Source organism: Wyeomyia smithii, chromosome 1 (assembly GCF_029784165.1).
Source record: "Wyeomyia smithii strain HCP4-BCI-WySm-NY-G18 chromosome 1, ASM2978416v1, whole genome shotgun sequence".
Classification (NCBI taxonomy): Eukaryota; Metazoa; Arthropoda; class Insecta; order Diptera; family Culicidae; genus Wyeomyia; species Wyeomyia smithii.
This window is the reverse complement of record NC_073694.1, coordinates 34,386,115-34,413,953: the sequence shown is the minus strand read 5'-3', so window position 1 is coordinate 34,413,953 and position 27,839 is coordinate 34,386,115. Positions and strand designations below refer to the sequence as shown.

General features: G+C 42.2%; 1 protein-coding gene across 1 annotated transcript in view; it reads right to left on the bottom strand.

The window, feature by feature from the left end:
- Window positions 1-26,695, bottom strand: part of LOC129718376 (cytochrome P450 4c3-like) — a 28,040-nt gene extending 1,345 nt beyond the window's left edge. The window contains exons 1-3 of the mRNA XM_055669114.1: window positions 26,273-26,695; window positions 10,910-11,025; window positions 30-309 (exon numbers count right to left, since the gene is read on the bottom strand). Of these exons, the coding sequence (XP_055525089.1) occupies window positions 30-309; window positions 10,910-11,025; window positions 26,273-26,495 (619 nt within the window). The 5' untranslated portion in view covers window positions 26,496-26,695. The remainder of the gene's footprint in view (window positions 1-29; window positions 310-10,909; window positions 11,026-26,272) is intronic.
- Window positions 26,696-27,839: the final 1,144 nt, after the last annotated feature.

The window sequence follows — 27,839 nt, the reverse complement described above, 5'->3', positions numbered from 1 at the left end:
GCCCCAATCCAGCCACTATTTCAGCTTACCACAAACGATATCGAGTGCGCACAGCGTTACGTACGGGAAGCAGTTGAATCCGGTCTCATTGCCAACCTCTCGCTCCAACCGTTTCACCAGTACGGCACTCTGCTCCTGGAAGATGTCCACGAAGTCGTCTAAAATTTTGAAATGAAACGCCGGCGTAAGAATCTTTCGCCGCGGGTGCCACTTCGGCCCTTGGCTGGTGAGAAGTCCGGTGCCGAGCCACGGTTTCAGAAATTCGTAGTCGTTGCTTTTCTCGATGTGCTTCGGGCTGCCGAGAATGGGCTGTGGAATAAAGAAGGTGAGTTGTTGAATTGATTTGCTTGTTAGTATGTTTTCTCTGGGCATCTAGTTGCTGTAAGAAATTACTAAAATTTTCTTTTGCTTTCTACATTTCCTAGTTTAATTCAGGATTTTCAATATAGGTCATTTTATTTTTGAGAAAAATTTGAAATCAATTTCAGGCTATCCCTGGGTCTGTAAAAGTGTTTCTGGTGATTCGAAGCAGAATTTAAGAGCATATCATTTTTGGACTTTTTTGGCTTGGTAACAGCTACTAAACTCACGAAACGTATGATGCATTGGTTCATGACGGCCATAATCAGTCCATGTCCGAGGGATACTTAGGAACGGGTGCGATCGGAAGTTGCGGCTGCGTATGTTGATGTCCAAAAAGCTAAATAGCGCAGAGCAGCCAATATTACCCTGAAGAAGGTCACCTATGAAGCACGCTTCAGCCAAGTTGCGTCTATCTTCCAACAGTTTTTAACCTAAACAGCATGCAACGATTTTCGTAGGTGGCGTGGACTTGCCCACCTGAGATGGCGCGAAGCGAAGCGGAAGAAACTGCGTTAAACAGCCTCAACGCGGTTCTTCCCGCTCAAACCACAGACGTATATTCCAATAACGGCCGAACAATTGCACAGTAGAGAGCTTTCAGGCAGTAAACGTTTGATCCTAGCTGCGACGAGGCTTTCGAAACGATGTACTTACCTTACCAAACAGTCCCAAGCCGTGGTGTGGCCTTTGTTGTGCGTAAGAGTCGTCTCCATTTGACTCGATCCATGGCTGCAGTTCGTCAGCTCTGCAGTCTGCGTAAGGTCCGCAGGTCGTCTTCCACCTGATCGATCCACCTAGCCCGCTGTGCACCTCTCCGTCTCGTCCCTCACAGATTGGTTTCAAGAACCATCTTTACCGGGCTGTCGTCCGACATCCTTACAACATGCCCAGCCCACCGCAACCTGCCTATCTTAGCGGTGTGGACGATAGATGGCTCCCCAAGCAGCCGCTGCAGTTCGTGCTTAATTCGCCTTCTCCACACTCCGTTTTCCATCTGCAGTCCACCGAAGATGGTACGCAACACCTTCCGCTCGAAGACCGCGTTGGTCCTCCACAAGCATAGTTCATGTCTCATGCCCGTAGAGAACTACCGGTCTGATCAGCGTCTTGTGGATGGTTAACTTGGTGCGGTTACGAATTCTACTCGATCGGAGCGTCCTCCGGAGACCAGAGTATGCACGATTTCCTGCCTTAATGCGCCGTTGAATTTTTCTGCTGGTATCGTTGTCGGCAGTTACCAGTGAGACCAGATACACGAACTCATCAACCACCTCGATTTTATCACCACCAACTCGAACTCGAGGTGAGAGGTTAGCACTGTCTTCTCGTGAACCCCTTCCTTTCATGTACTTTGTCTTCGATGCATTGATGACCAGTCCAATCCGTTTGGCTCCAGCCTTTAGTCCGATGTACGTATCCGCCATCTTCACAAAGGTCCGAGCCACAATGTCGATGTCGTCGGCGAAACCAAACAGTTGAACCGAATTTTGGAATATCGTGCCACTCGTGTTAATCCCCGCTCTTCTAATGACACCTTCCAGGGCAATGTTAAACAGTAGGCACGAGAGACCATCACCATGCCTTAGGCCTCTTCGGGTTTCGAAGGGGCTCGAGAGTGCCCCCGATACTCGAACTACACACATCACTCGATCCATCGTCGCTTTGACCAACCGCGTCAGTTTGTCCGGAAATCCGTAATCGTGCATAATTTGCCAAAGCTGGTCCCGATCGATTGTGTCGTACGCCGATTGAAAATCGATGAACAAATGATGCCGAGCCGCGAATATCTGATCCGTGGTGATGCGGGCACCCATGAATCCCGCCTGGTAGTGCCCCACGAACTGCTTCGCAAATGGTGATAGTCAACGGCAGAGCATTTGGGAGAGTACCTTGTAGGCGGCGTTCAGCGAGTGATTGCCCGATAGTTGCAGCACTTTAGCTTGTCGCCCTTTTTATAGATGGGGTACACAATACCCTCCATCCACTCCTCCGGTACTCTTTCTTCCTCCCAAACCTTGACAATGACCCAATGCACGGCTCTAGCCAGTGCTTCTCCACCGTATTCCAATAGCTCGCTGGGAAGTTGGTCCACTCCAGCAGCTTTATTGTTTTTCAGCCGGCCAATCTCCTCCTCCACCTCCAGGAGATCGGGGGCTAGAATCGTGATGTCTTCTGCTCGTGCACCAAGGTCAGTTGCCATACCGTCTTCGCGCTCTACTGCATCGCCGTTTAGATGCTCGTCGAAGTGCTGCTTCCACCTTTCGATCACCTCACACTCGTCTGTAAGGAGGTTGCCGTCCAAGCACCTGCACATATCGGCTTGCGGTACGAAGCCTTTGCGGGAGCTGTTCAGCTTCTCGTAGAACTTCCGAGTGTCGTTAGCTTGGTACAGCTCTTGTATCGCTACGTGATCTCGGTCCTCTAGCTGGCGCTTCTCCCTTCGGAGGACCGAGTTTTGACTGTTCCGTGCCTGTCGGTATCGTTTCACGTACGCTCTTGTACGGTGTTGCAGCATTCTCGCCCGTGCTGCATTCTTCTCCTTGATCAACCGTTTGCATTCGCCGTCAAACCAGTCATTTCTAGGATTTGGGGCCCTTGTACCTAGTAGCGCTACAGCAGTGCTACCTATGGCGTATCGGATGCTCCTCCAGCCATCTTCAAGGGTAGCTGCTCTTCCGTGGGTAGCTCTGTCTCCAGCTGCTGCGCGTATTCCTGTGCAGCCTCGGCGTCCCGCAGTTGCTCAATGTTTGGTCGCGGCGTTCGACTTCGGCGGGTGCACACAGATACTAGGTACTGGTCCGAATCTATATTCGCACTGCGGTAGGTGCGAACGTTGATGATGTCGGAGAAAAACCTGCCGTCGATTGAAACGTGGTCGATTTGGTTCTCTGTCTGTTGGTCGGGTGATCTCCAGCTGGATTTGTGGATACCTTTGCGGGGGAAGAAGGTACTTCGGACTACCATACCACGGGAGGCTGCAAAGTTTACGCACTGATGGCCGTTATCATTAGACACGGCATGCAAGCTGTCTGGTGCGATAACCTGTCTGTACATTGCCTCCCGTCCTACCTTAGCACTCATGTCCCCAATGACGATTTTCACGTCCCGTCGCGGGCAGCTATCGTAGACCTGCTCCAGCTGCGCGTAGAACGCTTCCTTCTCGTCGTCGGGTCTTCCTTCATGTGGGCAGTGCACGTTGATGATGCTGTAGTTGAAGAACTAGCCCTTTATCCTCAACTTGCACATCCTTGCGTTGATCGGCTGCCACCCCATCACGCGATGGCGCATCTTGCCCAGTACTATTAAGCCGGTTACCAGCTCGCTGGAATCTCCTAGATGGTCTCGAGGTACGATGCTGGCCTAACAAGCCAGCTGTCGTAGGTTAGAGTCTCGGCTCGGGAGAGACTGTTAGTGTCAATAGGATCGTAGCGCTAGCCCCGGAATTGTCCTGTACACTAAACAGTCGGCTGCGAAGTCTGTGTATAATAAAAAACAGAAGGTCAAGTTCCGAATCGGAATGTGTTATTTGTAACATGTTGTTTTCCGGGGTGGCTCGTTGGGCCTTCCCCAACCCCCTGTCTCGTCGGGGGACCATCATGTCAGCTCTGTTTAGAGTCCCATCGAAACGATGTATGCAACATGATTTGAGACATGCAATCGGTCCAATATGACTTCCCTGAGGAACACCGGACTAAACGGGAAAGGGTGAACAAATGAGTTCACCGATTTTGACGGACATATTTCTGCTAGTTAGATACGGTTCGAGTCAGCCAAACAAAATATCATTCATACCATATTTGACAAATGTGGCTATACTGCCGTGAGATGACAAAGTGACGTAAGTGCCACTTTCTCGAATATGAGTTTTTCATGGCAATTTGTTCATTATTCGAAAACCTATCTTTTGGTATCTTTCTTTTCGTTGTTACTTATTCGTACGTTGCATAAAATAAAAAAAAAAAAAGTGACGTTGGCACACATTTCCATACAAAAGTGACGGAGAATTCTTTCGTTTTTGTGCCGTACTGAAAAACTGATCACTTGGATCTACGTCACAATGTCATCTCACGGCAGTATAGCCGCAGATAAATCGGCGTGAATAGCACCGTAGCACTCATCGCTGCTGCGCTGATAAGATAAGGCTGTCTGGAAGGTCCCATCTTTAGCACTCAGGCACTTGGTGGGTAGAATGGCGGTGATATCGGTGGTCTTGAAGAGCGGTTCGAAGCAGAAAATGTTGGTATGCAATAACTGGGAGTGTCAATAAGATGTTCTGTTTGAAAGCGCTATTCATAAATTTCAAGATTAATTTGAAAATCAATCTGTGTCAATCGACAATTCAAGTCATATAAACAGAGGTTTCAATGCAAAAACGCCGGTTGGTGCCATTACTACTCTTAATCGTTCTGCAGGTAAGCTAATTTTTGAGCTTCTTTGCGAAGCACACAAAGTTTAGTTTTTTTCTCCTTCTAGATAATGTGTATTCAATCTTAATGACTGAATCTCCGAAATAATCACTCACGCCTTTTCGGAGAGAAATCTTCCGCGCCGGAAGCCATCCAAGGTGTGTCCACAAACCGAATCGAATTATTGCGTTTTTACAAAAACCTTAAACTCTTTTATTTTGAACAATCAACACGGAGGCCGGTGCACGTAAACAAAACATCACTCTTCACTTACGGAAAATTTCAAGTTCATCCATCCACCGCCGCTCGTTTTTTAGCCTACCCTTAGCGTTTACGTTGAATGTAGAGAGCAATTGCAACCATAAAGTACGAACGACAAAAACCTGACTTTGGCAGCAAACCACTGCCGGTAACTGGCTGCTTGCTCACTTATTCGGGTAGGTCAGTAAAATTTAAACCGCGCGTACAGAGTGGTAAATTATCCGCGGCGGCGGGGGGCAGGTAATAGCAAAAAATCACAAGAAGGTTGTATGCAAAGCCACGACCGCAAGGTTGAAGTAGAATACTTTACAAGAAAGTTAACCCGGCTGCTTGCGTGTCAGTCATTTTTTCTAGTAAATAAACGTTGACCGTTCATTAACAGTATTGTAATTTCTTTTTGTCTGATATTTTGAATGAAGTTCATTGAATATTTTTAAATTTTGTGCAAATGAGAAGTTGAAGTGCTGCCGAATTGTAATATGTACATTTGATACGACATCATTAAACGGAAACGGAACAAAGCCTACGGTTATGCAGAACGCGAATGCCGGCGCGATGCGATTCGCCTTACCGTGGTGAAATGTACAGCTCTTTTTAAGGCGAAGTAGAGCTATACATTTCAACAGATTTCGTCTTGCCGAATCGCATCGCGCCGTTATTTGCGTTCTGCATGACCGTAGCCAAACACTAAGCGACGCAAACACGTAATAATAGTCAGAGTATGAGAGTAGATGAAGATAATTAACTTTGGATTATAGCGCAAAACGAGAAAATATTAACTCTTCAAATAATCATTTGTGTTCTTCAAATTTCAGTTGTTCAATTTAATATCCGATGAAATGTTTGTTTATTATCTGATAAAGCTCTTATATAGGCCAATTTACTAGGTCCATAACTCTGCCGACCGTGCTTGGGAAAGCGCGGTATAACGACCAATCAGAGGTCGAATTTTGTGTTTTGACAAGGCTTAAGAGTTTTCAATAGTACAATAGTTCGAATGATAAAAATGCAATTTCATGCATTTGGTAGGAATCTTAGAAGATTTTCTAATCGATTGCTGCAAAAACGAAGGAAATCCATCGAAAACTAACCGATTTATTAGCATTTGAAATTCTTCTCACTTTTTTCAGTTTTAGATTTTCATTTCACATCCCTATGTAGCCGAACTTCCTGAGAGAAGTATTCTAATTCAAAATTAAATCTTCATTAATTCATTTGTTGTCCTTATAAGGACAATTGTTCAATTTATCATAGGATGTAGTGTTTATCTTACATCTCTGTGTTACCTTGATAGTGAGGACTGAGGCGCACGGTCAACACAATGAGAAAGGTGTTTTCACATTGAAAACTAGACACGGCTTTACTGGAGGAAGTGTTGGCAAATGCATCTACCGCTAATACCACCGCTATCAAACGAAAGCGCGTCGTTTCATGTGGGGAATATCAACAACGAAAAATGACGCGCGTCTAAGCATAATCCGAACTGTTTCGCCGTGCTGCTCCCATTTACCTTTACATCGGCCTCAGGGAAGTGCCGGCTGCATCTGCATCTACCGCTGAGGCTGTCACTATACTGCTATTGGTACCAAAAGCTATTAACTCTTCAAATAAGTGTTTTATTTGTTCTCAAAAGAACAATTGCTCAATTCAAAATTGGATTTACGCAATCGCATCTCTGTAATATTACCGACAATAATATTCTTCTGAACAAAATGATACAACTTTCCCATTAGGCCTCTGCCATAATAGACGCGAAAAGCGACGCGAACCGATTCGCTCGGCTGTAGGTTAATGTACAGCCATCAGTAGAGCTGTACATTAACCTACGGCCGAGCGAATCGGTTCGCGCCGCTTTTCGCGTCTACTATGGCAGAGGCCTTAGAGAAAGTTGCTGGCTGATGTATTCACTTCATGCAAGCCTGCTGCTGATGCTTCCCGCTACCACACTGAAACAGCATTTTAGTGAAGGGAGTGTCGTTGCATCAGCTGACCCTGCTACTATCGATGCTGATATACCCGCTGCAACAGCTACGCTATGCATAGCCATGCCACAGTTGTGGCCGCTATACGCTGGCCCAACTGCTGAGCAACTGCAACGTTATCCGTAGCCATGCCTCAGTTGTGGCCGCCATTGGTATCCGCTGTACCTGCATCTGCTGGCCCTGCTGCTATCGATGGTGAGATCCGCTGAAACTGCTACGCTTATCCACAGCCATGCCACAGTTGTGGCCACTATCCGCTATCGATGGTACCCACTGCTCGCTCCCGCTGCTGCTAAGGGAGGACTGCTGTCGTCGCTGTTCAGAACTATCATGAGCGGCTTCGACTAGAACAGGCTCTTATATAAGGATGAAAATAGGAATGAATTATTTTTCGTACGTGGTGGAATGATATAACTTGAAAAATATGTGTGACTTCATTCTGACTCAGAGCGATCATTTGATAAGCTCCACCTCTTTTTCAGTTTCTAAAGTTTTTCCTCAGTTTCGTAGCACGGATGCACAAAAATGATTTCTTGTCGAGCCGGACCGATAGCACTCTCATTGAAGCAACAAAATAACATGTTTTGTGTCGTGTTGTGCAGCTTGGTTGAAGAAAATGTTCCCGTCCCCGTGTCGCATGTAAGCAGATTATTGCGTTCAGTAGACAGTAGATAGTGTATTCAGCGAATAAACACCGATGGTGCTCTCACACACGCAACGGTTTTAACCCGTATCTTATTGCGGTTTGTAACATCAAGCGATTTCGTTTGCTCGCTGTTGCGTGTTGCGTCATGTTGCAACTTGGCAGCTGGGAGACGACGAAATTCTGTTTATGCTGATTGATTGAATCGACTTCATATTAAGTCTGCATAGTCGAACTAACTGCTTTTGTGAATGCGTTCTAACAGGGCAATTTATTATTCATGTCGGTTATGCTGATCGCAGCCTTTGCGCTGCCCCTACAGTGGGGAGTTTACTGAATAAAGTGAAAATTAGACAACTACAACAGAATTTGATTTCATCCCGCACAGAATGTCTGCTTGTGTTGATGCCAGAAAATTATTAACCTTCAATTATTTTTTTATTTGCCTTGAAAAAAGCATGTTGCGGTTCAAAATCGGTTGCTGAACGCAACCTTTGAGCTGCCTCAACAGTGGGGGAATTAAGATACACGAACAACATGCACTGTGAAAGCTATTTCACATTCAGTAAATTAGACGGGTGCGACAAATTTAAATTGCTAGGATGCAACACAGAATACTTGCTTGCGTTGACAAAAATTATTAACTTTCAATGACTAGTTTATTTGCCTTAAAAAAGGCATTTTGATTTACGAAATTGGATTTCCTGATGGCAATCGTCATGCTGCCCCAACACGGGGGGAATAATGGCTGTCTGGCGACACACGCTGAGAAAAACCGCGCTGCTCCTGAGGCGTGGTGACCAACCACAGGGCTAGTGCTGCTGCTAAGGAAGGACGACTGCTGTTGTCGCTGTCTAGAACTATTATGAGAGGCTCCGGCTGAAACAGGCTCTTATATAGGCCAAATAGCATGTTTTCAATTGCAAGGTATACGATCCTGTCGACCGTGCTAGGGAAGCAAGCATATAACGACCAATCAGAGGTCGAATTTTTCGTTTTGACAAGGCTTGACTATTTTAAATAGTACAACAGTTTGAATAATTAAATTACAATTATCTTCATTTGGGAAGAATCTTAGAAGATTTTCCAATCTATTGCTTCAAGAACGAAGGAAATCCATCGAATACTAACCGATTTATTAGCATTTGAAATTGGACATATTTTTCACTTTTTTCGGTTTTAGATTTTTATTTCACATCCCTATGTAGCCGAACTTCCTGAGAGAAGTATTCTACTTCAAAAGTTGCTTATGAGGTAATTGAACTCGGTAATCGGGCACGATTTGTGAACTGAAGCCCACGGAAAGGTGCTTTTAATATTTTTTTGTTTTTTTTCTCACTCTGCTAGCCAGGTGTTATTTTAGGATGAGTTTTACGAACTTGACATTGGACTGCCGGGCGTTGGTTTGCCGGTTAGCCAGTCTCCTTTTAGGAGGTGTGAAAAGCGTGCTCGTGAATGATCGATATCATAGCAGGATCCCATTATGAGTACGCTGTAATTGACGTTTATTTGCGTTTCAAATCAAAATTACGAATATTTTGAAGAACAAATATTCTCTCACATAAATAACCAACAGTACCAATGTGGCACATTTCGGCTCTATATTGGGTGATTTCGGCAACAAGCGCAGTCAATGAATCAGTCAGTTCGGTTGCGGTCTACAGGAACCGTAACCGGTTTTTTTTTTAATTTGTTCTTGCTAAACAGGTTTTTGCAGAGACATCTTATGTGCATTAGTTCCAGTATGGTTTATATAGGGTGTGGAGGAAGTGTATGTTAGATTGTGTTGGCAAGTCGAACAATCGAAGCAACGGCTGAACGAACAGCTGTGACGTCATACCGCAAATGGTTTTACTCTCTCTTATGGAGATAATTCACATGTTTTAATGTTTATGCTTATTTTACAAATAATTTTCATAAATTCATTTTCTGAATAGACTAGGGAAAAGCACTGTTCACGCTTTCCTAATTTTATTTGAATTTTGATACAAATTAGCTGCTTTTTGCGATGAATACTGTACTCTAAATGCAATATCGTTTTTATTTTTTTCATGTTACATATTATTTTCGGATATCTTTAAGGTTAAAAAATCTAAAAAGATGATGGCATTATAATAGTTTATTGATTAATGAAATGGCAAATCTCTTTTATTCGTTTTGCTTCTCCTTTGGTATAATTTTTTCATGCCACAGCAGTATCAGCTGAATCGATTACCGTCAAAGACGTTACCTGTCCAAAGGACTGCAACGATCCACTGTTTACCGATCCACTTAATATCGTATAAACATGGGGCATTCAATCCGAACCAAAACTTCTCAGGTTTTTTGGTATTTCTCGTACTATCTTTTTTAACGTTTCGCGTTTCACGTTGGTCGGTCAGATGGTTTTTCCAACGAATGTATTCGAGTAGATGGGCGAGCTAGAATTATTCTGTTTTAAAGGAGCGGTATTCTGGCATATTTTGTTAGCACGTGCCTGTTTTTTCTAGCATATTCGCGCATTTTTAAAATCATGCTACTGGGAATGTACTGAAAATACATTTCATATCTATTTTAATTGCGCAGAATGTCTGGTATAGTTCCTTCGGGAAACAACGCAAACTATTTTTTTGCAGCACGATAGGCAGAAATGCCACAGCAAGAGACTGCACACCTGGGTATTCCAAAATATCTTAATTGTCACAGCTAAATATCCGAGTTTTATTATCACTTTTTTATTATTATCACACATTTTATTATCACTCAAAACTAAAACATTGATATGACGTAGTACCTTTCCTAGCAACGGTGCTGTAAATAAAATCATAGCAGTTTTACACATTTACCAGTACAACTATGATACCACTGCCACACCCTATATAGACCATACTGCATTAGTTCTGCCTTGCGATGGATGCTTCAGAAAAACAACACCTTATTTTGGACAATGATTGTGATTGTCTCGCAGCAAGTCCGGCCTTTTAGGTTGTTTGTGTTGTTGGTTTCGAACCAAATTGTGTATGACCTTCAGAAAGCTGTGGTCTCAAACAGGTAAATGCACCCGTAGTATGACCGCATGCATTGGCGCTAGTTTGTTGTCGAATTATTGCAGATGAGAATTCTATCTGGGTAGAATCGTCGAAAATATCAAGAACATCGATAATGTCATATATGCATGAAATGTTGACATAGATGTCATATATGTCAAGATTGTCAAATATGTCGAAACTGTAGAAAATGTAACTGTAGATGTAAGGAAAACGACGAAAACTTACCTCTACAGCACTCGCTTTAGAGATTACCACATACGGCATGGGGCCGTTCCATGCTCTACTGAAGCCCTGCTGTCGACCGTACAGTTTACGGATCGAAATGATGCGATTGAAGATTTCTGAAAAAAAAAAATCATTCAAGCGGTTGATATTTTCAAAGCTGATTTTTATTGTATATAAATGCAAAAAATAATAATTCAAAATAAAAGTTATCAAACACATCCTGGTAAAAGCATGTTCGTAATTTCGCCAAATCGAAATGTTTATGGCAAAACTATTCAACCAAAGCGAAGTGTCAAAACAACAGTGTCAGCGTCAACTATCGGTCCGGTTTTCTGTTGCACAGTCAGTTTTTTGACCCAGCCGGAGCAAACTCGTGTGGCTAGATGAGAGCCACCCGAAAAAAAAACCTCGAGACTCGTTGATATAAAATTCAAACTAACCGAGCTCGGTTAACAATTTGGCGTCCACCTGTGATCTAACAGTAAACAACCTCTCTTTGTTTCTAACCGTTTGCCTATATGTATAGCAGCCTATGTATAAAAGACATAAATACTAAGAGTCGCGCCTCTCCATTAAACTCTCCATTTATTTGGGAATCAGCTTGGAGGACGTTGTTGATCACATTCTTTGGAGACAAGACGCAGATCATAGCAAAATGTTGCATTAAACCTGTTTGTGACTTTTGTGCTACTCATATGAAGTATGAAGCGATAAAGAGTGGGCTAAATTTTTGGTTTAATCGCGTAACAACCTTGACTTTCGTTCCGTGTGGGCAACAAACAAAACCCTGTTGAGCGGAGTTAGTTAATTTAATGTTCCTTTTTTTGGACCGTGTAGCCTACTTTTCGCTTTTTTTTTGGTCATATACTTTCGCTATCAAAACAGTCGAATGATGTTGGTGTGAGGGTAAGAAATGTTGTACCAAACCAAGTCACTGGAGATTAGGTAATCTTTTATTGTGTGTTTTGGATTGTTACATTTGGTATATTTTATATTGATTTCGATTTTGCAATATAGGTGGTTATGTTTTTATTTGCTCATGTGAGGCAGTTTTTATAGTTTTCAATAACTTTCTTTTCTCTACTGCACGGTATCAATTCGGTATAAATTGTGTTTCCTTTCGAAGATAGTCGATGAATATTATTCCGTGCACATCCCAGGTTGCAACGATTTGACTTTTCTAGTGAGCTTTGGAGTAGGTAGATTCTCCGGGTTCTGCCCACAAAGCCAACTGTTGTGGCCTTCGGAATGAAGTTAGGGAACTTTGTTCTGCAGTGTCACAAATTGACGCGAAAATTCGGTTTTATTACCGCTGGCTCTATATATTGTTCGGAATCATTGAACCGATGTTGTTGTTTTCAATCGGATTTTGTACAGTGTTTCCAGTAGCCTAAATATTCGTATGTTTAACAAGCTCCTCCATTATCTAGTGTTAACTCTTTCGTTAAACCTCATTTTACAACCACAGAAAGTAATCTTGAAATCTTTTTTGTTTTTTTTTTGCAACAAAAGCTTTGTTTATACTTTGATCCTTGTAGTGCTTGTACAATGCCAGTTAACGGTTCAGAGGTCGGATAATATTCATTAGAATGTCAATCGAAATCGACTTTTCGAATCACGCTTACATGTAGGGCTCAAAAGATTCGTCTCCTCGAAAACATTAAAATGAAAACATTGAAAGCAGCCATTACCTGCATAGCGGAAAGCGTTCTAAGCAGGGAACCTGTATATTAGAGAAATGACAAGATACTCACCGTTAAGGCAACTGTCAACATCAACACGGATAACGGCAATGCAAAATTATACAGATCGCCCGTTTTGATGTTGACAGTTGCCCCAACGGTGAGTGTTTCGGGGTCTCTCTGGTGTATAGGCTGACTAGTCCTAAGGCATGTTGAATGAAACAGAAGGAAGGAGTGGGTGAAAAGAACGCTGCGCGGGTACTCGTCAGGAATACACAGACCAACTATTCATGGAAAAGAAGCACCGCCAGTAAGAGACGGAGTTCGAGGAACTACAACATCTGGATCACTCTCATGAGGCGCGAAAGATCTACCAGAAACTCGCTCAATGTGCCGATATGAGGAAATGAGTATTCTGGTGGATGATCGTGAGGTGACCGAAAGGCCTTCGATAAATGGCGTACAGCAAGAGGATCAATACGACGGTGGAAATGATCGCTAATGCAGCGGAGGATGTAGACGTAAGACTCCCAACGATGAGCGCAGTTAGGAATACCATCAAACGGCTGAAGAACAACAGATCGGCCGGAAAAGATGATGTAGGAGCGAAGCTTATCAAGATGGACCTGGACAAGTTGGACGAGTGCCTGCATCGACTGATTAAAGTCATCTTCCAACGTCTGTCGTCACTAGTCACTAGGATTCGTGAGAAGTTATCAAGTTGGTTTTATAGAAGGCCCGTCAACGAAGAAGCAAATATTAACTTTGCTACTGATCCTCCACAAGCGCTGTAAGTACAGAGTACCTACGCGCCTCCTATTCACCGATTCTTAAGCCACATATGATACGATTAGCCGAAAAGAGCTATATAAGATCATGGACGAGAATGGCTTTCCCGGGAAGCTGATCCGACTGATTAAGGTTACGATGGATAAAAACCAGTGCAATCGTGAGGATTTCGGTTGGATTATCCGGGTCTAATTCAGTTAATTTATTTCCCTTGCTGGTAACGTAGACTTTGTCGGCAGAACATCTGTGGCGGTGGCAGAGCAGTTCACCAGAGCAAAACGCGAGGGAGGAATTATTGGGTTGATGATTAACCCGAACTAGTCGAGGATTCCCCGTGATTTTTTTTCCAAATTTAGGTAGCTACCGCGTCCATATATAAAACTAAACTCACATGATATTGTTTTCTCTGCCAAGCGGCATCTATTTGAGTCCATAAAAGTTTTGTCGAATGATGGAAATGTCACTGAATTTCATGTTAAGCCGAGAAATGTTCAATGTGTCAAATGATGCCATATGGCAGCGGTTCTCAACCTTTTTTTGTCGGCGATATTTTTCATATCAATTGTACCCCCTGGCTTGGAATGTTCTTGCAGAGTGGGGAGAGTAATGATAGATCATGTTGTGGTAGTCTAGTTAAGGTTCCGAATTAAACTGTAGTTTGTTTGATTACTACAGTCATGTTTTAGAGGCTAGATTGACCAACAAATGAAGTATTATAGAGAATAATTGCTTCGTCCGCCATTACTGATTTTTTTTCGCGTACCCCCTGAAAGCTTTCGAGTACCCCCAGGGGTACGCGTACCCCAGGTTGAGAACCGCTGCCATATGGCATCATTGGGTTGATTCGGGTTAATACGTCCAAAACGAATTACGCTGGCTGGTGGAACCGAGCACGGCAGGGTTCACTTAGGCGTGACGATCGACGGTGATGAGCTTGAGGTAGTATATCGATTTGTCTACCTCAGCTAAATGGGGAGATAGGGAGGTGTATTTTCTACGAATGGGCTTCAGAAGCACCGCAGATGAAAGAAACTTAGCCCTCGCACAATCTGTATCCTAAACGCTAATAAGATGGTCCTCTACACTGCTCGACGACGACTTGCGAGTACTCGGAGTTTCCGAACGACGGGTGCGAAGAACCGTTGCAGCGGGATGCGGGAGGATGGTGTGTGACGGTGAACTCGAGCAACTCGCTGACGAGCCCAGTATCTCAAAGGTAGTTAAAGCCGGATTAATACGCTGGGTTGGACATGTTGAACTATATAAAATAACCATAAACCACGAGTTGCATCAGCTACTGGGAGAACCACTCATCGTTCAAACGGCGAAAATCGAGAGACTACGGTGGGCTGAGCATGTCGTTAGGATGTCGGACGAAAACACGGTGAAAATGGATCTTGAAAACGACCCGACTTGAACGTGGTGACGGGGCACGCAGCGAGTAAGGTGGCTCGATCAAGTGGAAGACGATCTGCGAGGCCTCCACAGACGACATGGCTGGCGAGCTGCAACCATGAACCGAATTGAATGGAGACGACTTCTTCGAATTGTAAGAGACACTTCGGCCTGGAGCTGACTGGTAAGGTTAGTGAGGATATGTTGCATCAATTGCCGGACAACTACCCTGCAGCACAGCGAGTTAGATGTCCACGGAATTGGATCAACGCAGCCAGTATCATTGCATTTCCATGTAGATAAAAGCATGTGAAGGAGAGTGGAGCACGGTTGATTAAACATAGCAGTGTGGCGAAATTAATTCTGTAGCGTCCTCACTTCGAGACCATAGCGTCTTCGAAGCATTCATCTGTAGTACAATTGCTTACAGTATTATTTATTGTTGCTTAATTTTTTCAAAAGGAAATTCGTGAGGACAACTGTTTATTGATCACTAGAACGATTCTTCTTATCCTCGCCTAGGCCTGTTAAAACTTGTAAGCGTGATGTTTTGTTCTTAGTATTTTCAAGCTTATTGCTACGCGTAGTTGTTTTGTATCACGTGGGTGAGATAGCAACAGCAGTGTTGGTAGAAAAATTTAACGCAGCCGTTCGTCAGACATCAGTTTGAAGTGAATTACGTTTTCTGCAGGCATTGCAGCGCCTTGCGATCTTCGGAAGAGTTTCTCTAAGCAAAATTTCCTACAAATATCATGTCTCGATATATTTTTTAAGAGTCAAGTGGACATTTCTAGAGAAGATTTGAAAAAGTGGATTAATAGCCATAAAGCGTGTGCATTGGAGCGACAAAATAACACCATCACTTTTCCCCCATATAACCGTATCCCAGTCTAATGTACATGTCAAGGTATACACTTTTGTGGGAATGTCTTGGTATGTGACTCGGAAATACAAATACACTTAATGTTAAATAATGTTGAAGATTTAGATAACTGTGGCTAATTTGAACAATTGCAGGGGTTCCCAAACCGTGCTCCGCGGAGCACTTGATATTCCGCGACGCATTTGAAAGTGCTCCGGGGCGTTTTTGACAAAAACAGATTCTGTTGGTTTACCATGTCTTTCACTCGGCGGAACACTTTTTTAAATCAAAATATTTGGCGGACCACCTTTATTTTTGAAACTACTGTGAAAGTCTCTGTTTGCGGCATTGCATAGCCAGCTCACTGCTATGGGGGGATGTCGTCCTTTCCAGTTGTTTGGTGGCTCTTCCCAAGTTTTTTTTATCTCACCCAAGTCGGTTCGTAAATTTTCCGAGTTTTCTCAACAGCATTTCCGTCAGCTGACAACCCGTGACAGCCGTATTTTCCCGAAGAACTGAACTTGTATACGTTCGCCAGCTACGCGAGTCAGACATTTGGGCCTCGGAAGGACCGCGCACTGATGACGTCTGAGAAATGCCATCCACCTCCCATGAGTCAACAAGAATATGGTATCTGAGAGCAGGCTTTGCCATTACGGTATTACCATGTGTATTTCCGGGTATCTGTTCGTTCGAAATATGTGCTAGAGATATTTTCTTCTGGCTGCGACGAAATTCACCAACCTCAGGCCGTTATCATCACTGGTGGCATGAAGGCTGTGTATACCAATAATTGGACGGAGAAACTATTTCTTTTCTATGCGTTTGAGTTCCCGGTGAAGATCTTTATATCGTCTTTTCTGTTCGTGGACGCGGAAGAGACTGCTGAGCATGTTTGTAGTGAGTGGGCCAGATACTACTCCGGACAACCCATTTCAGAACATCTGGAGGACGGTTTGTGCAGCCTCCACTTGAGTGGTCCTAGAGTTGCAAAGCAGGCGGCCACCGTTGACCAGCGACACGCCAGTGTTAGCTAGCAGCCTCCAGGTTAGTTACCTAATTAGCTAGAAGACTTGATAGAGCCAGGAGGTAGCCCAAACCAGGAAAACCGCTTCCCAAAGTAATACCTAACGGTCGTCCCGAAAATTATTATGGGTCTCCAGCCCATAATACTTTTTGGGATGGTTTTTTAGTGGGTGAAACCCCACACTACCTGAGGTTGGTCTCGCAGGTATTTGGCAGTAAATTTTACCCTTTTCTCAATTCGATTAAGATTCTTGTTGGGGTTGGAACTCGATCATCGCTAAGATTACTCATATTCCAGTTATCACCCTGTAGAGTTCGAGAACGTTCTCGCTAGAGGTGACAGGTCATAGCGGGGCCTTGATTTACACTTATCAAAATTTGCTAACCAACCTGCATTTTCGAATCAATTTACTTATTAATTAAAAAATATAGGTGCTCCGCCACATATTTTGGATTAAAAAAGTGCTCCACCGAGCAGAATGGGAACCCCTGACTTAAGCAGGTATTAGACGAAGCAAATATTTGCTTTTTTTGGTACTAATTTTATTTGCACAAAATGAAATCCATACCAAAAATAGCAAGTATTTTCTTCGTCTAATGCCAGCTTTAGACATGTAGCGGCTGAAGAGCACAAAGCATGAAGAATGAATAAACTAGCGCAACACGTCCGATAACTTATGGAGGGTGAACACGAAATTATTGCAGCACCTTCACGACGAAAGTTACCTAAATTGCGAACTTTCTGTCTTCAGAGTGTATTGTTTACATTCTGTGAATTTGACATTTGTGTTATTTGTTGCCACCAATATAAAAGCTAAACAAGTGAAAGGGCGAGAAACAATTTTTTACGCACACACGGCAAATCTGGAGCTTCCCCATCCCATCGTGCGTTGGGAAAAATGATTCACATGTGTAGTTCGACCACGTCAAGAGTTCTAAAAGGGTTCAAGAACAAGTTGACATTAGACCACAAGAGTGTAGCAGGAAGAATACCGGGACCAACATGCAAAAAAATAGAAGGGAAGGTCAAAAGAATTTTTACCTGCCAAAAAGCTTCGAGTTTCGAAGTCATATTTCCAGAAGGTCAAGGTAGGAAATGGATTACATACAAGGTTCAAAAGTTCCCAAATCTTGATGAGCGGCAGCAAACAACTGCCGAAATCCATGCCAGACAGCTCTACACACACTACTCGACGAAAAGCAGTTTCTGTGTAATGGACGATGATATGTATTAGGGTGGAGAAAAATGATCGATTTTCCATAACCAAGCTTTTTTGGTTCCTTTTGGGGCCCCAAACAACCTTAAACTTACCGGAAGTCGATTGGTTTTGTCTCCGCTTGGCGCATTGCATTTCAAATTTGTATAGAAATTTATATGAGAAAACCTACTTTTTTGCATTTACCTTTCTAGAGAGCTCAATAATACTCTAATAATGCACTACATTATGTTAAAGTATAGTATTTCAGATGCCTAACAACTTTGCCGAAGACACTGAAGAGCTAGGATGTCCATGAGAAGAGCTGTAGCTGTTCAAAGTTGAGTATGTCGATTTAAATGCAGAAAATCTTGTTTTCTGCCAACATTACCAATGAACCGGTGTCAGCAGGATTCCCATCAGAAGTAACCTGTCGTAACGAGTTTATACACTCAGCTGGATCAAGCAAACAAATTTAGGTCAACATTCTAGGCGTAGGTAGAATCTACAACGTGTTTCTGAGGTCACTTCTGATGGAAATCTGATTAACGCCGGTACACTGGCAGTGTTGACAGAAAAAATGATTTGAAACATAAATTTCGACGTACTCAACTTTGAACAGCTCTAGTATTTTTTTGGACACCCTGGCTCTTTAGTGTCTTCGGCCAAGTTGTTAGGCATCAGAAAACCCACCATTTGAAGTCATGAAACCTTGGGTTTGTGAACTCTTTAGAATGAAAAATGCAAACAAGTTGGTTTTTCCATACCATAATTTAAATGCAATGCGCCAAGCGGAGACAAAACCAATCGGCTTCCGATAAATTTAGGATTGTTAGGGGCCCCAAAAAGAACAAAAAAAAAACTTGGTTCTGGCCTTCTGCTATCAAGTTTCGTTTTTTTCCATATAACGATTCCCCACCCTAATATGTATGTTGAAGCTGCTTTCAAACAACTACCAGGACGGAAGTTTTTCACTGGAAAGGATAAATTTGAAGTGGATGATCGTTTCAAGAAGAAGAAAGTGTTCAAATTCGCTGCCAACGGAGCGCTGACAATAAATTTGTATACTTGAAATTTGAGTTAAACGAAGTGTTTTCAAATAACTACCGAGATCTTAAAAATTTCTTGAGCTGGTGTTCAACTGGTTTCATTAGCAAAACATACAGCTCCAGGATGGGATTAGCAAAGTTATGAGAAGCGAATTTTCTTCAAAGTTCGTCAGATCATAAAATATTGTCTAGCAAACAAAAACATCATAATTATTTGTCGACTAAATGATAGTTTTAAATAATTACCATTACCCAAAACTATTAGGTGTGATTGAAAACAGAAACTTCCTCGAGCTGATTAAAAACAAGCATTCGTAGAAAAGATGAAAAAATGTGAATTTTGAGAATACTGAAGAGAGAGACATTGACATGGGTTTCGAAAACAAATGGTTTGGTGCGATCACAGCACTCAATATCAACACGGGTTGCGTTGTAGTATGAGTGCGAGATAATATTGAAGAGAGAGTTTTCCTGCAACCTTCTGTTGCATATTCTAAAAAACTACCCCGACACTTCTTCGCTGGAACAAAGTGCTAGTATTAGACATTGTGTTTCCCGCGGATGAACCTTCCAGCTGGTCTTAAAGTACAATTGATGAAATTTGTGGTCAAACTAGTTTAGAGTGTAATGTTTACATGTGCCGAGTTTCGTCACAATTTGTCAAGTGGCCAAGTGGTTATCAAGATGGCTTCCAAGAAAGAAGTGCTTCGACAAACAGTTATGAGCGCGGTTGTGGATCATTCAGGCCACTTTCATAGATGGGAAGTGTAACTCCGCGGAGCACTTGATATTCCGCGACGCATTTGAAAGTGCTCCGGGGCGTTTTTGACAAAAACAGATTCTGTTGGTTTACCATGTCTTTCACTCGGCGGAACACTTTTTTAAATCAAAATATTTGGCGGACCACCTTTATTTTTGAAACTACTGTGAAAGTCTCTGTTTGCGGCATTGCATAGCCAGCTCACTGCTATGGGGGGATGTCGTCCTTTCCAGTTGTTTGGTGGCTCTTCCCAAGTTTTTTTTATCTCACCCAAGTCGGTTCGTAAATTTTCCGAGTTTTCTCAACAGCATTTCCGTCAGCTGACAACCCGTGACAGCCGTATTTTCCCGAAGAACTGAACTTGTATACGTTCGCCAGCTACGCGAGTCAGACATTTGGGCCTCGGAAGGACCGCGCACTGATGACGTCTGAGAAATGCCATCCACCTCCCATGAGTCAACAAGAATATGGTATCTGAGAGCAGGCTTTGCCATTACGGTATTACCATGTGTATTTCCGGGTATCTGTTCGTTCGAAATATGTGCTAGAGATATTTTCTTCTGGCTGCGACGAAATTCACCAACCTCAGGCCGTTATCATCACTGGTGGCATGAAGGCTGTGTATACCAATAATTGGACGGAGAAACTATTTCTTTTCTATGCGTTTGAGTTCCCGGTGAAGATCTTTATATCGTCTTTTCTGTTCGTGGACGCGGAAGAGACTGCTGAGCATGTTTGTAGTGAGTGGGCCAGATACTACTCCGGACAACCCATTTCAGAACATCTGGAGGACGGTTTGTGCAGCCTCCACTTGAGTGGTCCTAGAGTTGCAAAGCAGGCGGCCACCGTTGACCAGCGACACGCCAGTGTTAGCTAGCAGCCTCCAGGTTAGTTACCTAATTAGCTAGAAGACTTGATAGAGCCAGGAGGTAGCCCAAACCAGGAAAACCGCTTCCCAAAGTAATACCTAACGGTCGTCCCGAAAATTATTATGGGTCTCCAGCCCATAATACTTTTTGGGATGGTTTTTTAGTGGGTGAAACCCCACACTACCTGAGGTTGGTCTCGCAGGTATTTGGCAGTAAATTTTACCCTTTTCTCAATTCGATTAAGATTCTTGTTGGGGTTGGAACTCGATCATCGCTAAGATTACTCATATTCCAGTTATCACCCTGTAGAGTTCGAGAACGTTCTCGCTAGAGGTGACAGGTCATAGCGGGGCCTTGATTTACACTTATCAAAATTTGCTAACCAACCTGCATTTTCGAATCAATTTACTTATTAATTAAAAAATATAGGTGCTCCGCCACATATTTTGGATTAAAAAAGTGCTCCACCGAGCAGAATGGGAACCCCTGACTTAAGCAGGTATTAGACGAAGCAAATATTTGCTTTTTTTGGTACTAATTTTATTTGCACAAAATGAAATCCATACCAAAAATAGCAAGTATTTTCTTCGTCTAATGCCAGCTTTAGACATGTAGCGGCTGAAGAGCACAAAGCATGAAGAATGAATAAACTAGCGCAACACGTCCGATAACTTATGGAGGGTGAACACGAAATTATTGCAGCACCTTCACGACGAAAGTTACCTAAATTGCGAACTTTCTGTCTTCAGAGTGTATTGTTTACATTCTGTGAATTTGACATTTGTGTTATTTGTTGCCACCAATATAAAAGCTAAACAAGTGAAAGGGCGAGAAACAATTTTTTACGCACACACGGCAAATCTGGAGCTTCCCCATCCCATCGTGCGTTGGGAAAAATGATTCACATGTGTAGTTCGACCACGTCAAGAGTTCTAAAAGGGTTCAAGAACAAGTTGACATTAGACCACAAGAGTGTAGCAGGAAGAATACCGGGACCAACATGCAAAAAAATAGAAGGGAAGGTCAAAAGAATTTTTACCTGCCAAAAAGCTTCGAGTTTCGAAGTCATATTTCCAGAAGGTCAAGGTAGGAAATGGATTACATACAAGGTTCAAAAGTTCCCAAATCTTGATGAGCGGCAGCAAACAACTGCCGAAATCCATGCCAGACAGCTCTACACACACTACTCGACGAAAAGCAGTTTCTGTGTAATGGACGATGATATGTATTAGGGTGGAGAAAAATGATCGATTTTCCATAACCAAGCTTTTTTGGTTCCTTTTGGGGCCCCAAACAACCTTAAACTTACCGGAAGTCGATTGGTTTTGTCTCCGCTTGGCGCATTGCATTTCAAATTTGTATAGAAATTTATATGAGAAAACCTACTTTTTTGCATTTACCTTTCTAGAGAGCTCAATAATACTCTAATAATGCACTACATTATGTTAAAGTATAGTATTTCAGATGCCTAACAACTTTGCCGAAGACACTGAAGAGCTAGGATGTCCATGAGAAGAGCTGTAGCTGTTCAAAGTTGAGTATGTCGATTTAAATGCAGAAAATCTTGTTTTCTGCCAACATTACCAATGAACCGGTGTCAGCAGGATTCCCATCAGAAGTAACCTGTCGTAACGAGTTTATACACTCAGCTGGATCAAGCAAACAAATTTAGGTCAACATTCTAGGCGTAGGTAGAATCTACAACGTGTTTCTGAGGTCACTTCTGATGGAAATCTGATTAACGCCGGTACACTGGCAGTGTTGACAGAAAAAATGATTTGAAACATAAATTTCGACGTACTCAACTTTGAACAGCTCTAGTATTTTTTTGGACACCCTGGCTCTTTAGTGTCTTCGGCCAAGTTGTTAGGCATCAGAAAACCCACCATTTGAAGTCATGAAACCTTGGGTTTGTGAACTCTTTAGAATGAAAAATGCAAACAAGTTGGTTTTTCCATACCATAATTTAAATGCAATGCGCCAAGCGGAGACAAAACCAATCGGCTTCCGATAAATTTAGGATTGTTAGGGGCCCCAAAAAGAACAAAAAAAAAACTTGGTTCTGGCCTTCTGCTATCAAGTTTCGTTTTTTTCCATATAACGATTCCCCACCCTAATATGTATGTTGAAGCTGCTTTCAAACAACTACCAGGACGGAAGTTTTTCACTGGAAAGGATAAATTTGAAGTGGATGATCGTTTCAAGAAGAAGAAAGTGTTCAAATTCGCTGCCAACGGAGCGCTGACAATAAATTTGTATACTTGAAATTTGAGTTAAACGAAGTGTTTTCAAATAACTACCGAGATCTTAAAAATTTCTTGAGCTGGTGTTCAACTGGTTTCATTAGCAAAACATACAGCTCCAGGATGGGATTAGCAAAGTTATGAGAAGCGAATTTTCTTCAAAGTTCGTCAGATCATAAAATATTGTCTAGCAAACAAAAACATCATAATTATTTGTCGACTAAATGATAGTTTTAAATAATTACCATTACCCAAAACTATTAGGTGTGATTGAAAACAGAAACTTCCTCGAGCTGATTAAAAACAAGCATTCGTAGAAAAGATGAAAAAATGTGAATTTTGAGAATACTGAAGAGAGAGACATTGACATGGGTTTCGAAAACAAATGGTTTGGTGCGATCACAGCACTCAATATCAACACGGGTTGCGTTGTAGTATGAGTGCGAGATAATATTGAAGAGAGAGTTTTCCTGCAACCTTCTGTTGCATATTCTAAAAAACTACCCCGACACTTCTTCGCTGGAACAAAGTGCTAGTATTAGACATTGTGTTTCCCGCGGATGAACCTTCCAGCTGGTCTTAAAGTACAATTGATGAAATTTGTGGTCAAACTAGTTTAGAGTGTAATGTTTACATGTGCCGAGTTTCGTCACAATTTGTCAAGTGGCCAAGTGGTTATCAAGATGGCTTCCAAGAAAGAAGTGCTTCGACAAACAGTTATGAGCGCGGTTGTGGATCATTCAGGCCACTTTCATAGATGGGAAGTGTAACAGTTGGGAATCGAACATCTGACCATTTCCAAACGCAGGCCAAATCTTTCGATTAGGGACATGGCAAAGAAGGTAAATTCTTCCACCAGGTTCGTCCAGTAGACAATGAGAAGAAGGTCGACTAACATGCAAAAAAGTAGCTGGTGTCGCCGGTGAGCTGTGGGTGTGGCAAATTCAACAACCCGTACATAACGACCGGCACCACCAGCGGCCAAATATCTGAAGAAGAACGTCCTACAAAGGTGACACGCGGTTTCGGCCGGATTATGGAAAGCCGGTGATGGAGTGATACGAAGCCAACGATGTTGTTTTTGTACCGAAGGTGGTAGATCTGCTGAACTAGTCAAAACTTCACCTAATAGAAAAGTTGCGGGTAGTTCTGAAGGGTAAACTCTGGAAAACAGGGAAGGTCTTCAAAAACGACAATTTGCTCCTGTTAACTCAACTGTAAAGTATTGGTTTGCTCAATTTTGTCGTGACCGTATTTCTACAAGCGATGCATCATGCTCAGGAAGGTCAGAAAATAGCCAAAAAGTTAGTAAAATCGTTCTAACTGACCACAAAGTGTAACTATGCGAGCCAGTTAAAACAATAGGCATCTCAAAAGAATTGAAAAAAAAACAACGTGTTAAACTTTCGACGGAAAATTTGGCATTGATCAAAAACAATGCAGTAGAAAGAAATTTTTGTAGCGACAATAAATAAAACACGTTTCCACCAATACACTCCTGAGTCCAATCGGCAACCTGGTAAAGCTTGTTTGATGTGCTCAAAAATGTAATATTATTGGTCCAGTGGAAAATCGAAATAACGACGCATAATGCGCATAATGTCGCATCAGATGTGCCAAACAGCGCATTAGATGCGACATTATGCGCATTGTACACGGAAAGTGCATGATCAGGAAAACCGCAGGCATCTGTAATACATATAAAATAAACTTTTGATGAAGAACGTGCAGACTCTTTCTCTGTTTATGGATCTTAAGGCGACGTACGGCTCAGTCAAACTAAGTGAGTTGCGGCAGAAAATGCTTGGGCACGATAGATTAAAAAAGGGGAATGGTGCAAAAACCGTCGGATTTATGTGCTAATTTTCATAGTAATTGATATTTTTGTTATAGATAAATGGTATATGCGAATTGAGCATTAAATTCATAAGCAATTTTTTGTTCGAGATAAGTACTTGTTTTCAAAATTAGGAATCAATTATAGAATAATTATAGAATTCCGGTTTTCGTTCAGTTACCAATATTGTGCAATCAGAATTGCAACAACAATTTGTGAGGACTACAACGGTCACCAAAGGGAAGCGACTGGAAGGTGTAAAATGAGGTTAGTAGGTCTATGGTGCGACCGACAAAAAGCCAAGCGATTTCAGGAATTTCCTTAAACCGGCTACTTGGGTGGTCCAAAATATTGTACCTTTCTTGGACTGTTGGGTGCATATTTTTAGTCCTTATTAGGAAAAAATATTTCCGCTGATAGCGATGGTGACACAGGTGAGCTACTCAAGCAGCTTCATTAAAGGTATACTCCTGAACTACGTAGTTGGTACCGACAGACAGTATAATCAAAAACCATGAACAATTATTCAATACGTAATTAGTGGATCGATCCAAATGGATTATAATCATTATCTTCTGGGTTTACTCCGAAGAGTCGACCGAAAGCTCATCGCCGGGAGGCAAAATCGCTGCTGCGGCCTCGAATTCCCTGCATAATGATAATGTTGTCGAATTTATGCTGCATGACATGGGTGCCGATATGGGTGCGTCTTTGTTTCTTCCTTTTTTTTGCAGATTGCCATCGGTGACGAACGGTACGTGATCAGATTGGCAAATTCGTTGAATTAGTGTTCTATAGTGAGTTGTATGCAAATCAACTATTCAAAAATAAGGTGTGATCTTTAAGATTCACAGAGATTTGAATGCGTTACACGTGTTCTACAGTATACATTTGCAATCTGTCTAACTATCTAACAACTATATTCAATAAATAGATTTGTTTGCCCTTGTAGTGCTACTTCTCTGGATTAAGTCTTCGCTTCCGTCTATTTGTGATTGGTTAAAATGGTTGCACGCTTTTTTCTTGGGATTAAATCAAACACTCAGCCTGAATCGAGAATAAGAAATATAGTTTTGTTTATATAATAGAAAAGTTCTCATTTCTAATCTCTGAACCTATGATTCAAAAACTTCATCTCATTTATTCCTTACCCTCTCCTTTACACATGCTGGGTTATAAATTAGGTATTGGTAAAAAAATCCCTAAAAAAGCAATAAATTTTTGATAAATCCGGTTTGGACACAGTAAAAAAGTATATAAAGTATATGTAATATTTTAGTCGGTTGTGGCGAAAAAGTTATTCTAAGCTGTTTTACTTTCGGCAGTAAAGCTTTTAAGTTCAAATAGAGACGATGAAAAGTGCACGTGTCGTAAATCCTATAGCCTAAAAATAGTGCCATATCTTAAACGCTAACACTCAAAGCTTTCAAGGACGTTGTTTTTTACGACCGTCATTCGAAAACAATTAATTCGGTTTGGTGTCAAAACTTCGTAAATGAGCTTCACCAGTTTCGTCGTAGTTTTCCCACAGAAATACTCCACCCATTAGAAACCGAAATTGTTTTGGGTGGCATTGTAAATAATTTGTCACGAGTACCTCAATCCAACTTTGCATCAACTCAAATAAAATGTCGGGTTTCGATTACACTCCTTACCATCGTGCTCCACGTTGATGTGCAAACTGTTCCCCAGGAAGGGCATGCTGGCTGGTCCAGGGATTTTTTCGATCAATTTTACCAGCCGCGCTCGGCGCCTATTGTACACGTAAATTGCGCCGAAAATCATAGTCACCAGTATCAAAGTGATTGGTGAGAAGTAGGAACCAATTTTGATTGCCTTGGAGAGCAGCACGCTGCTCCGGATGTACGATTCAAACATTGTTATAAATCTACGTTTCAGTCTTCTAGTTTGGCCGACATTCACTTCGTCACTATCACAGATCCTTTACACGTGTTTCCGTCTGCAAACTGAATCGTTGAACGAAAAAAACCAGTACGGACACGTGGAACTCCCGAATGTCTACCGCGGGTCCGACCTAATTCGTTATCTGCCTTCCGGCCTACCTCGAGTGCGACCGAATGATTGAAACAGACTAATCTCGTTTTAACCACCCGGCATATATTTATAACTTCTGGTGGACACTTTGCGTCTCGCTTGGAACAATGTCGCAGCAGCAATCGCGGCGAGACCAACGCACAACTCGACGAGACCGCGATCGTGCAGCTTTTCAATGTTGCGAGCAACATTTTTCGCTGCTGCTGCTGATGTTGTTGTTGATTTTTTGGACCTTCCGCGCGACAACAGGTTCGTCGCTTCGGATCAAGTCTTTTTGGGGGGTTTGGCGATGGTGACGTCGCCGGCCAGCTGCAGCGAATGCAGCGGAGCGTGTTAGATGTTTTTGGTACTGTTTTGAAAAGCGTATAATTACGTAATCGATCTTTTTGGTCAACGCGCGCGTTGATCGAAACTAGTCGGGAGCTTGCAACATTGGTATTAGCTTAGCTCGTATTTTTGTTTCTTCTCTTCTTCTCTTTTCCTCTGCTTGTGATGCAGGTTGGTCATGGTTTTTGTGTGATTTTGGTTTTTGGAAACTGGATACGTGCCACTTGTGACCCACTTGTCACCCGTGGACCGTGCTGGGTTGTACTCTATGATATCGATTCTAATGGTATGTGTATCAGACAGAAGTCGTTATCGGTTCAAGAATCGCCCACACTGTTTTTAAAACGCATCCCAACTAATATTTATCAATTGGCTGGAATCTCTTCCGGTTCCATTGTCCCCCATATTTACTTGCAAGGCGACTGTTCATATAGAAAATAGGGTTTGTTTAAAATGTTAGTCTATTTAAGGTTTAATTTTGCATAGTTATTATTTAAAACTATGGAATTAAAAAATACCTAAGCGAAAAATTAAAGAGTGATGATGACACACTGTTTGTGAGAGGGGTTGTAAGAATGACTTCTAATTAATAACATTTTTGTATGTCTTTAAAAACATTTTTTCGGTATTCTAAGTTTAATTTTGACTTTTCTTACCTTCAGGAGTTTTTGTTTGTCATTCTGACCTCAATTAAAGATCATTATGTTATCTGGCTTCTTGCCCTTGGAATAGTTTTGTCAATTTTCTAAGCTGGGATTACTTTCATTTTCAATCTTTTCTATCATTGAAATCGCTTCTCCTGTTTTTAAGCTCATTCTTAAAACATTTTCTCATTTTCAT